This window comes from Lactuca serriola, chromosome 2 (assembly GCF_051521515.1).
Source record: "Lactuca serriola cultivar US96UC23 chromosome 2, Lser_US96UC23_V15, whole genome shotgun sequence".
Lineage (NCBI taxonomy): Eukaryota > Viridiplantae > Streptophyta > Magnoliopsida > Asterales > Asteraceae > Lactuca > Lactuca serriola.
The window spans coordinates 214,312,163-214,325,288 of record NC_136409.1 but is presented as its reverse complement, the minus strand read 5'-3'; the positions used below and the strand labels follow the sequence as shown (position 1 = coordinate 214,325,288).

Here is a 13,126-nt window from a genome sequence, read left to right as displayed (position 1 = left end):
GGGTTTTCTGGGGCTCAAGGGGTGATAAGGAGGCTGGGAGGAAAACATAATGTTCTTTATATAGGGCTCAACCCCGAGAATTAGGGTTGTCTCCAATCAGCGCCTACTCGCCGAGTCCTCCTCACTGACTCGCCGAGTTGGCTACTTAGCACGCGACCCAGTCGCGACTCTACTCGCCGAGTCCATCCATGGACTCGCCGAGTCACTCTTTCACAACTTACTCTTTTAGCCCTTCAACTCTACTCTTGATATTTCGGGATGTTACAATTCTCCCCCACTTAAATTAGGCTTCGTCCTCGAAGCCTATGGCAACTCAACTCCAAAATACTCCCACGACGCGCCACCTGGCCCTAACTGGACCAGGTTCCTCAAAGCATAACCATCAAACTCGAACTCACTTCCTCTTTCCTTGCGGTGTCCTGACCACCGTCTCAAACCGGGCACCGGTTGTACCCTCTGATAATCACACTCAACAATCGAGAATTACTCGAGATGTATCACTGCTCCAAATCTTAACAGCCGCTCGACCCATAAGGGCTAGAAAGCCATGAACCATCGGATCCCCGATCCGAATCCCACTTAATCCATTCCGTGCTGACAGAAAGACCCACTCTTCAATCTCAGAACAACTCCCACGAGTTCTCCTCTTGCAATCACATACGCATGCTGAACTTGCCCAGTACCCTCGGGTTGGGAAAAACCCGATGCACTGATGATATCCTCCAACATCCCCCCAGGATGAACCACTAGTACATATCCAATACCCTGATCAGAATCAAGCTGGGAGTCCCCGACTCCCTCCCTGCATTCATCCTGAGACTCTTGGCCCTACTCTCACGGAACCCCTTCCGCGTCCTCAGCAGACATCCCAACATGATGTCATTCCATACCACTGTCACAGACACAATGTTCAACCACCATACTCCAAATCATCCACTCTCACTACTACTTTCACTTCCATGAACCAACACTCCCCCCCCCCCCCCGGGGGTTACATACCTTTCTCTTCCCTTACCCAGGGAAACCACTAGCCAACCTTGCCACTATTCCATGTATCACACATGCTCTGGATCTGCTCGCAAGGGCCCTCGGGTCCATGCGCTACCTCTCCCCAAGAAATGAGGGTCCGACACCTCCTCCCATACAACAGCTCAAAGGGTGGCATACAAATGCACTAATGATGGCTGTTGATATAGGATAACTCAACTAAAGATAAATACGTGCCGCAACTCCCTCCGAGATCTAATACACATGCCCGAAGCATGTCTTCGAGCGTCTGAATCGCTCGCTCGCTCTGAAGTGTCCTCAGACATCATCATGATCCAAATAACCCACTAACTTCCTCCCCGTGACCACTATCCCGGCCCAGGGACGCGCAAGTCACAAAATTCTCTTTTCCTCATGCGAGAAAATACAATCCAACCGAGGATCGCCTAAACTCTAATCTCTGGTTTTTGTTGCGCATATCCCTTGCGCATCTCACCGCATCTCCCGACAGAGACGGTGACCCCAGTCTCGCCCCCGGTTCAACACCCAGGCTCCAGAACTCAATACTAGGGATACTCAAGCCCAAAACTCTTCCACATCATACACTGATCGGAGATCATTCCATCATCACATTCTCTTGCCATCTAGTGAGTACTACGGCTCCCCGCAGTATCACAACACCCTCTAACTAGTGAGTACTACGGCTCCCCGCAGTATCACAACACTCTCTGACTAGTGAGCACTACGGCTCCCCGCAGCATCACAACACCCTCTGACTCCACTAGTTCATGCTCCGCAGACTATCACAGGTAGCTACCCATACTCGGCTCGAATACACATTCCAGACTCTGGAAGCAATCGACATATCAAAATGCCCACCCTTGCGAAGTTCCATTCTCTTAATAATCTCCCTGGATGCCCATACTCGAAGGGCTCCCACTAGATCCGTAGATACGTGATACACCACAAATCGTTTCAACTCAAGATTTACGAGTAACTCCGAAATAAAGGTATCATACCCGGATACCTTAGAATATCCCAACAGAACATCACAAGATCCTGCCACAACCACTGATTCCCTTACTCCCAATACCATACACTCACGACAATACATTTCCTTTGAATCCCATAATAATTTCTGATATCACACGATGCGCAACTTCAGTGCATCCAAACACTCAATTGGAATACAAGGAAGGCGCTAACCCTTCAGAACACACTGATGATCCTCCGAAACCCTTTCCACTACCACTCAAAATTCAAGCAAGAATACACATCCTAGCCCGGGAAATGGGCTACTCGATAATCGGCTACCCATATCTCAACCCAGAAGTTCTCAACTGCCCATACCATCATTACGAACCTTCCACTTGAGACGACTCTGACCACCATCAGATTCCTGATCGTTGACCACCCGCCGTGGAGACACCCATCCTTCTCTTAGACATATATCACATGCATTATCTCGCCCTGCACCTTCCTTAATCACCCATGACCCTGATCTCATGAATTCAAGCCGCAGGTTCTGCATCCAACCCCTAACCGCTCTTGCACCAATCTCTGGTTCTCTCAATAAACCACCCAGTTCTCCCTCACTTAGGGTTCGAACCATCACTATCTGACACATCAACAACCTCACGAACTATTTCCACCAGCAATAACGCACCTGCCCCTGGAAAGTGCTACGCAACACCCGATAATCCCCTTTAAGGAAATTAATCGATCTCATAACTCTGATCCTCAGATGAACTCCTCAAGAACTTTTCGCCACGACTGCCTCTAGTCGTTCCAAATCTCGTACCAATCAAGTACCAAACAACTCAACTGCTCAATAACATCCCTGGCTCATAGACCGAACCACAAAATCATTGTACCCCTCACCTCAACTCATCAAACATCGCTCCAACACCGGGATCATCCCAAGAACAGGGACCCACTCCCATATTCAACACCCAACATAGATAGAAAAATCTCTGCACTGTTAAACTCGACTGAACTCCCCACCGATACCACTATAATACATCCTACTATACTCAAATAGGTGTAGTGTGGTCCTCGACTATCTCAGTCCCAACTGACTATCTGCTCATGACAAATCACTGCCTCGCGGCACACATGCTACCTGATACTCTGGAAGAAATCATCATCAATAACGACCTGCAGGGTTTACCCCCAAACCCAAAACTAAAACATCAGGCCTTTCATGTTCCGCACACGAACATAAATAGCACCACTCACATAGAAGGTGACCTCTCCTCTATCGACTGATTGCTCATCTCAGACCGAAATTCTCCTCTCCCTCTAACTCCTTACCAAAATACTCTGATAGGCTCTCGCCTTCCCTCTCGAGGGACGCCTCTCCAAATTCAATCATGGCCTACAGGCCTAAAACCCATAGCGTCCAATCTCTACCTCATCAATCGTGATCGGATAACCAGAGAATCACAAGCATCATTCACTACGAACCATGGTACTCATCCCATGACATCTCTTCTCAATATGCTCCGGTGTATGGTACCCGAACCATAGCATCACTCCTCCATCTGCTCCGATGTATGATACTCGAACCATAACATCACTCCTCAATCTGCTCCGATGTATGGTACTCGAACCATAACATCACTCCTCAATCTGCTCTGATGTATGGTACTCGAACCATACATCACTCCTTAATGCGCTCATTAGAATCTTCAGAATACTCCCTGTATCAAGTATGGGTCCTCTGCTTTCAGTAGTACGGGCCCATACTGCCTTCCACATCTACCCATACTTTTCCACACGGACTATCCCGGAGCTCCTAAGTAGCTGCTCGACCTTCTCGTTCACCAATTCCATCGCGCGCTCGCTCCCCAGCGAAATTCTCTACCCTGCCAGTGCACTCATCTGGCTAAGGTTACTCCCTAGGCTCTTCTCAGATTCCCACACTTCTCTGCCATCAGCTGCTGAAGAGCTCCTAATGATGCCAGCCATCTACCTCCTGAATATCGTCATATTCGCTTGGTAGCTGACTCCCATCATCGAGAGTTCCACAAAGCACGAAGCAAGCAGCATTCGAGCATCGAAGAATATATATGACTCACTCTGGGTGATAACTCCGCTTGCTCTGCTCATCCTCGGAAGTACCACCGAACTCTGCAACTCTTCCCCTCGCGGGCTCTAACTATTCTTTCTCCAAGTACTACAGTACTCATCTAGGTATCTTCCCTAGATTACTCCACTACTCAAATCCCCTAAAGGATTCCAATCAAATATTCTCACTCATCACATACTCAAAAGCACAACGCATATCACAGCAATTCCTAGGCTAAGGCATCACAAATCAGGCCACTCTACTCCTAATATATGGAATACCTAGCCTGTCTCTAGCATGCAATAATATCTCATAAAGTGCATCATAAATATCTCATAACACAAAAGTAAGGGTATTTTGGGAAATCACCGTTCGGGCTCTGGCTGATTGTACACACTGTTCTTTCTCGTTTTCTCTTTGAACTCTTATTCGCTTTAGAAAATTATTTCTTTGAAAACTTTTCTTACTTCCTCAGTTTGAGTCCAGAATTACCCGAAGGCGCATCCGAATCCCTCAAACCAAGGCTCTGATACCAACTTGTAACACCGTAAATTTCAAGACAAAATTTTCATTTTAAATAATCATTTTATTCTTAGAACACTTGTTAAAAATCTCATTCATAATCAAATTACAAAACATAGCTCCATTTTCACTTGCATAGAAAACCAGGATCCTCCAAAATATGACTCTTGCTCTGGTGTGTACAATCAAGCCGGTGCCGTACCGTGATACTGAAAGAAACCTGAAAACAACATAACACAAAACACTGTAAGCACGAAGCTTAGTGAGTTCCCCAAAATACCACACACATAACACATATAAGCCACTCGAGGCTATAACTCTATGGGTCCGTGCACCCAAACTCTGTGAACCCTCAGGTTCTAACTCTGTGAACCTTCCGGTTCTAACTCTAGGAACCCTTCGGTTCCAACTCTGCAAACATGCACAGCATAAATCACATAGAAATAATGCAGTACAACACATAACATACATAGCATACAAATACTCTGTCACATAACTCTGGTTACCTACTCAAGGTAAAGTATAGTGAGAAGACTCACCTGGCAAGCAAAAGCAGATATCTCCATACTCGGATCTCGAACTCGCCACCGCCTAACACGTAAGGCAAAACTCTCATGACTATAACTCTCGAGACTAGAATCAATCCTCTCAATGCACCCTCTTAAGGGTAAAAGACTATTTTACCCCTCTCTTGGCCCAAAGGCCACATCGCTGACCAAACCCTAAAAGTCAACGGTCAACCCTTGGCCAAAATCAAAGTCCTCAGTCAAAGTCAACCCCTGACTGACCCTACTCGCCGAGTCAACTCTATGACTCGCCGAGTTTCTATAATCAGAACTTCACTCAATCCGCGACCTAACTCGCCGAGTCACTCCGAGACTCGCCGAGTCCAACAACTCTGAGTCCACTCGCACACAACTCACCGAGTCATCCCTTGACTCACCGATTCTCGACTCAACCAGGGAATATCGGGACTCTTCGACAAGACTCGCCGAGTCCAAGAACAGACTCGCCGAGTCCAAGACTATCATCAACCTACTCGCCGAGTTGTTCATACAACTCGCCGAGTTCCAGGCCATCTTCATCCAACTCGTCGAGTACACCCATGTGACTCGCCGAGTACCACCGGTCTGAATCCATTCAGAAGCATTCCAGGCCATGCAATTGCTACAAAACATAGATCTAGCCTCCTACCACTCATCCATCACGTAAAGTGGCAAACTTTACGTGAATCCAAAGAGATCTAGGCCATTTGCACATTGGGCTAGGGTTTGGGACATGAAAGCTTCACTAAACACTCCAACACAGGGACTTTCATGCTCTCTGATTCTTTTCCCTTCCAGATCTGAGGTAGCAACCTTAGATCTAACCTCTAGACTTCCCATTACATCCATAGACAAGTTCCCACAAACCCCAAAATGAAGAAACACATAATAACAGCCCAAGAACGAGATATTACCTCCAAGAGATGCCCCAACTGCAATGTAATTCGAATCCAAGCAAAGCCCCTTGCTCCAAGCCTTCAATCTCCCAAAATTCCTTCAACAATTACTTCTCCAAGCTCCAATCCACTCAACAATGGTGCTTCTCCGCGATTTAGGGTTTTCTGGGGCTCAAGGGGTGATAAGGAGGCTGGGAGGAAAACATAATGTTCTTTATATAGGGCTCAACCCCGAGAATTAGGGTTGTCTCCAATCAGCGCCTACTCGCCGAGTCCTCCTCACTGACTCGCCGAGTTGGCTACTTAGCACGCGACCCAGTCGCGACTCTACTCGCCGAGTCCATCCATGGACTCGCCGAGTCACTCTTTCACAACTTACTCTTTTAGCCCTTCAACTCTACTCTTGATATTTCGGGATGTTACAGTAGTATTGTTGAAGATTTTGATATTCAAAATCTAAAGGGTCAATAGGCATCAAGTGGGGTACCATAAACTCAACCAATTGAAAGGAAAATATTTCTAATTGACATGCTTGAATTAAAAGCAATATATTTTCTTCGATCGAATTTTTGGATGAGGTTATTGGAATCCATTTTGCTGTAAAAGTAAATAAAAAAGATAAAAGATGGTGTGAGATTGAAGGTTAAAATTGGTTGGTATTTGTAGATTGATAAATAGTTTATATATATATATATATATATATATATATATATATATATATAATTTTTGATTGTTACTTTCAAAAATAAAAGAGAGAGAGAGAGAGTTTCATCATCACCACACCTACGGTTCCGTGTGTTGTTTCGGGCCCCACCTAACCACAAAATGAGTATACAACCTATGGCTTAAGACCATCTTTAACCCATCTCTATTTTTCCTCATAAATGGAGTAAATAGTGCTTCATCTCCAATCCTATTCTATTTTCTACCATATTTTTTACCCCAAAAAGTATATTCTAGAATATTCTATTTTTATAACTTATATATATTATCAAATACACCCCCGCTACTAATTAAACTCTATATTTATGATTAATTAATATAAATTAGTATATAACATGATATTATAAATATTAAATATTGCATTTAAATTATAATTAGTAGATAAAATAAAATAAAAATGAGAGACTAAAATTGACAACCAAACTTTACCTTTATTTTTAGAGATATGAATAGTATTTCTCAATATATGGGGGGATACTATTGATATCTCCAAAAATGGATGTGAAAGTGGGGTAGGGTTGGAGAAGAATGGAGAAAGAAATGAATGAATAAATAGACTTTGGGGATGAGTTGGAGATATGTAGCTAAGACCTAAAGATAAATCCAATTTAAAAAAGGAAAAAGACATTAATAAAGTTGAACATTAAAAGTATCATTCTTCATAAAAATGGATATTTTGGATCTTTGATCTTGGATATTTTGGGTCTTGATCTTGAATTTTATGTTTGCTCGACAGTGACTGAATATGACATACTATATGTTAGGATTTGGAACCAAATAGCCATGGGAGTAGGGTTCAATAAGTTTCCCAAACTTTGAGTTAACGGGAATATTTTCGAATTCCAATATTTAATGAATCGATGATATATCACCACTGGGATAACTTAATTGGAAAAAACAGAGGTAGGGTATAAGTAATTTTCTTTTTTGAAGATTTGTTATTGCGAATTGAATGATAGATAGAATACATATAATTAATTATATTTTTGATTAATTTTTAGTTGGTGTGAGTATTTTCTGTAGTATGGCCTGGTTTGCTATAGATACCCAGCTCTAATATTTAAGTTGGATAAATTAATGATTTTAGAAAAATTCAGTAAAAATATTTGCAAGGATGGTGACGGTCATGATTTTTTTAGAGTTTTGGATGGAAGGTGAAGATGTATTTCATCTAAATTAAAAAAAAAAAAAAAAAAAAATCTTAATTAAATTATATATAACAATTTAAATCCAAAGAGAAACGGATGATAACGTGCATATTCTAAATTTAACATTGTCTACCTCGCCTGAAGCCGGCATTTGTACAACGTCCGACGATTTTAACAACATTGAATTATTTTTGAGAAACCAATGAGGTCGAGTTCGCTATATATACATACAAACCACTCTAATTAGTTATTATCTGCATAATCATCTTCAAATCAATCAAGTCAGTGTCAATGTCGTCTCCATTATGGCTGCTCTTCTTACTCACTGTCACATATTCTCTCATCTTTAGCTACACTCAAGCAGCTGATTCCAATGATCTCAAGGCATTTCTTTCGTTTAAAAACACAGTTTAAACAATCAATTCAATATCTAGTTTTATATAGTTTATATCATTTTATGCATGCATATTTGGAAAATTTCAGCATAAATAATTGTTTTATATGTTGTTGCAGACCTACATTGTGTACATGGGTGACCTTCCTAAGACTAAGACTGATTTCTCCGTGGCAGCAGTCCATTCAAACATGCTACAACAAGTTATTGGCAGGTTGATTATTTTAATTTTTAGTATATATATGTGATGGTTTTAAAGCTCCTTCTATGGCGACATTGAGCTTTAAAGATTTTATAATTAATTTCTTGTATAATTAATTAATTTGGCTTATAATTGTTACTTACGTCTTGATGGTTTTCATGCAGCCGGGCATCAAAATCGTTACTCCATAGCTACAAAAGGAGCTTTAATGGCTTCGTTGCCAAGCTAACCGAAGATGAAAAAAACCAATTAGCTCGTGAGTGGATTTTGTTGACCAATTAATTAAATTATTAGATTAATACATGTACATGGCATCTCCCTAATTACGTAAAAAGTATGATTAAATATTTATAATAGCCGTACATTCTTTTGCATGCAGAAATGGAGGGAGTGGTGTCTGTGTTCCCAAGCCAAAACAAGAAACTTCACACGACCAGATCATGGGACTTCATGGGCTTCCCTCAAGATGTCAAAAGGGCACCTCTTGAAAGCGACGTCATCGTAGGTATGCTAGACACCGGCGCCTGGCCGGAGTCGGACAGTTTCAAGGACGACGGATTTGGTGCTCCACCAGCCAAATGGAAGGGATCATGCGCTTCAAAAAATTTCACCTGCAACAAGTAATTAATTAATAAATTCACTTTATATTTATATGCTTCTAGTTAATTAGTTCTTATGATTGTGGCGTTATATTAATTAATGTCAGCAAATTGATCGGAGCAAAATACTACAACACCGACGGGAGTGCTGGAGATGAGGAGCTGTCAGCAAGAGACACTGAGGGCCATGGCACACATACGGCATCCACTGCAGCAGGACGTGCAGTGAACAACGCGAGCATGTTAGGTCTAGGCAAAGGGACGGCTAGAGGCGGTGTTCCATCCGCACGTATAGCAGTCTACAAGATCTGTTGGACGGGTGGTTGTTCAGATGCCGATATCTTGGCGGCTTTTGATGATGCGATTGCTGATGGAGTTGATATCATTTCTCTTTCCGTTGGAGGCTCTTTCCCTTTACAATATTTTGAGGATACCATCGCCATTGGAGCTTTTCATTCCATGAAGAATGGAATTCTTACTTCCAATTCCGCCGGAAACGACGGTCCTGGAGCTGGATCAATTACTAATCTTTCACCATGGTCGTTGTCTGTTGCCGCTAGCAGCATCGATCGGAAGTTCTTAACTCAGATTGTGTTGGGTAACAATGCAACTTATGAGGTGACAATTCAACTTTTTTTTTTTTTTTTTTTTTCACTTTTATACTGTTGATACATATGATTCTAACTAAATGTTGTTGTGTAGGGGCCAACTGTAAACACATTCGATGGTGCAATTCATCCAATAGTTTATGGGGGATCAGTGCCGAATACCAAAAAGGGATTTACATCAGACGATTCTAGGTAATAAGAAAATCTAATTTTCGATCAATTAAAATCGAGGCGATCGAAGATATATATACAATCTAGAATAATATTCATGAGCAACGTATATATGAAATTTAAATGCAGATACTGCGAAGAAGATTCCTTGGACCCAACTTTGGTGAAGGACAAGATTGTGGTTTGTGAGGATTTTGATGGACCAGAGAATGCGTTGCTCTCAGGTGCAAGCGGTGTAGTGATCGAAGGTGATTTCGGCTACGATGATCTGGCCTTCTCTTTCGTTTTACCAACCACATATTTGAGCGGCAAAGATGGCAATTCAGTTCTAAGTTACTTAAACTCCACCACGTAAGTCTAGCTACCTAATTAACATTATATTATTAACCCATTTGTCAATCCACATATTAATTAATTACAAGCGTGGGATCCATTTTGAACCTTTTTTTTTTTGTTATTGTGTTTGGTAGGACACCAAGTGCAAGTATCCTCAAGTCCTATGAACCTGTGGACAAAGCAGCTCCAACTGTGGTTTCCTTCTCATCAAGAGGCCCCAACCTAATCACTCTAGACCTTCTCAAGGTACGTAGTATATATATGATTCAAAAGGAAATAAATATATGATTTCCGATGACAATATTTTAAGTAACCTTTTTGTAGCCGGATTTAACCGCACCTGGGGTGGACATTTTAGCTGCATGGTCAATGGGTACAACTGTGACCGGAGAAGAAGGTGACACCCGTGTTGTCCCTTACAGTATCATCTCCGGAACTTCCATGTCTTGCCCTCACGCCTCTGGTGCTGCTGCTTATGTTAAATCCTTCCACCCCACATGGTCTCCTGCTGCGATAAAGTCGGCCCTTATGACAACAGGTATGATTATACATTATATAAAACCTAAAACCCTAGAAAGTTTATGACATTCATGTATTTAAACGAATTGATGAACGGTTTTAATTTTTGTGGCAGCTGCAACGATGAGTCCAATCAAAAACCTAGACGCTGAATTTGCATATGGTTCTGGACATATCGACCCATTAAAGGCCACCGATCCAGGTTTGGTGTATGACGCCGGAGAATCAGATTTCGTTTCATTTTTATGTGGGCAAGGTTACAACGCCACAACTTTGAAAATTGTGACCGGCGACGCTAGTGCTTGCTCGGCGGCCAGTAACGCAACCGTGTGGGACCTGAACTATCCTTCTTTCGCTCTCTCGGCTCCACAATCAGGCAGCATCGTCCGGACCTTTAACAGGACGGTTACTAACGTGGGTGCAGCAGAATCGACGTACCAGGCTAGTATGATTGCACCATCAGGGCTTTCGGTCAAGGTTGACCCGATCAGTCTATCGTTCAAATCAGTGGGGGAGACGCAATCTTTTGTGGTCACAGTTGGCGCCACAATTGGGTCAAAGACGCTTTCGGGTTCGTTGGTTTGGAGTGATGGAGTTCACAAGGTTACGAGCCCCATTGTTGCGTTTCTTTCCTCCTAAATGACACTTTATTTCATTGATTTGTTTTGGTCAAATAATTACCTCCTATTGACATTTGGTCACCTAGGTATCAATTTTTTTTTTTTTTTTTATATTTGATGTATCAAAAATCCTGATATTGTATTGAAGGATCAAGATTGTATTTTTTTTTCAATGAAAGGAATATGCATTAAGAATGTTTTTGTGATGATTTAAACTTACTGAAATCAGCAACGTTATTTTTTGCTCTATGCCATCTTTGACTTTCTACTATGGGTTATCATCTATATCATGATGTAAGGGTCTGGCTTTTGTTTGATGTCTTAGTAATGTAGTAAAGAAGTTGTAGTAGTGTACCCATTTTCCCTTTCATTGTTGCTGTACGTTTTTAGCTTTCAAGAAATAAGGAAGTTCTCATATTGTTTCAGCTCTCTTTTGTCCGCAATTTGACCTATGTATCGACCCACAGTAATTGTAATTAGGCCCCTATTTCTGTCTAATACTTCGGTTTATTGGACAGCAAAAGGCCTCATTTTTACTCCACAACAACATAAAGTTTGCAAGTTATTAGAGAAACTGGTTTTTCACACTACAAGAAAACTGCTTATTAGTGACCATTTTTTAGTGACGACCTAAAATTTGGTCTTAGTGACCATATATTAAGTCGTCACTGAATTTTGGTAATGCTACAAATTTAGTGACCAATACCATTATAGTCGTCACTCACTGGTCACTAAACTATAAAACTAAATTAAAATTATATTTAATATCATAACAAATATTAGTGACTAAAAAATAATGGTCACTCATCTACAAACTTAGTGACCAAAATTAATGGTCACACCATTGTAACATTAATGACCAAATATAGTGGTCACTAGAAAATTAAACAAAAATATTATATTTCATTTAAAATACTTATGTTTTGAGAGTTGAATTTAGTTGAATATTACCATGTATTTTATTAGAAATGTATAACCAACAAGTCTTTTTATCAATAAATTCAAAGATGAGGGTGTTTTATATAACTTTTCAAAAAGTTAACTTTGTGTTTCCCCTAAATCCATGTGCCAATGTTTAATTCTTTTACTAGGGTTACGTGCAGACATTCGATCGTCGATTTGAACCAATTTTTCAAATTCATCGCAAATTTCCCTCTCGGTCAGGCACGAATCAAGACGACGTTGTAAAACCAACCACAACTGGCTTCATCGATAAGTCGATCGTTGCATGCATCCATTGTCAGAAAAACCTCCGTCAGCCTCCAACATCGAGTCGGCGACCACGATCGACCTCCGTCGGCCTCCCTCATCAAGCCGACGACCGCGATCTCACGTAAGCTCTATTTATGTTTCTGTTTCTGATTTTATTGTAATACAATACTACTTTGTGTTATATTGATTTCCAAGCAATTATCATCGCATAAATCTATGTATGATCATATAATAGTGCTCTAAGTGTGTTTGATTTCAAGTCTAGCTGCATAAATATGCTGTGTCTGATTTCAATTGTTGCTCGATGGATTCACTTTACTGGAAATTAGGCTCATGTGTCTCAAGAGGTCGGTGAATCTATCCTAAACTCTTTGATTTGCTAACATAAGCTTATTGAGGTGTATCTGAATGCATTGTGTCGGTTGTGCCTTCAACATTCTACAGGATATCAATGCATTGTGATAGGATGAATCAACACATGCCAATGTTATATGTACAATTGTATACATATAAGGTGAGCACTTACTAATCTTTCTCTTCTTTTTGAACAGTAAATTGATTAACTTAATCTCAT

The 13,126-nt window shown here is 41.3% G+C and overlaps 1 protein-coding gene across 1 annotated transcript; it reads left to right on the top strand.

Annotated features, from left to right (window-relative positions):
- The first annotated feature begins 8,182 nt into the window (after window positions 1–8,182).
- On the top strand, window positions 8,183–11,359 carry LOC145090790 (cucumisin-like). The gene is made up of 10 exons (XM_079028861.1): window positions 8,183–8,275; window positions 8,405–8,499; window positions 8,652–8,743; window positions 8,867–9,107; window positions 9,194–9,704; window positions 9,789–9,886; window positions 9,995–10,216; window positions 10,336–10,447; window positions 10,526–10,739; window positions 10,836–11,359. The coding sequence occupies exons 1-10, from the start codon at window positions 8,183–8,185 to the stop codon at window positions 11,357–11,359; spliced, it is 2,202 nt and encodes a 733-aa protein (XP_078884987.1).
- The last annotated feature ends 1,767 nt before the right edge of the window (window positions 11,360–13,126 follow it).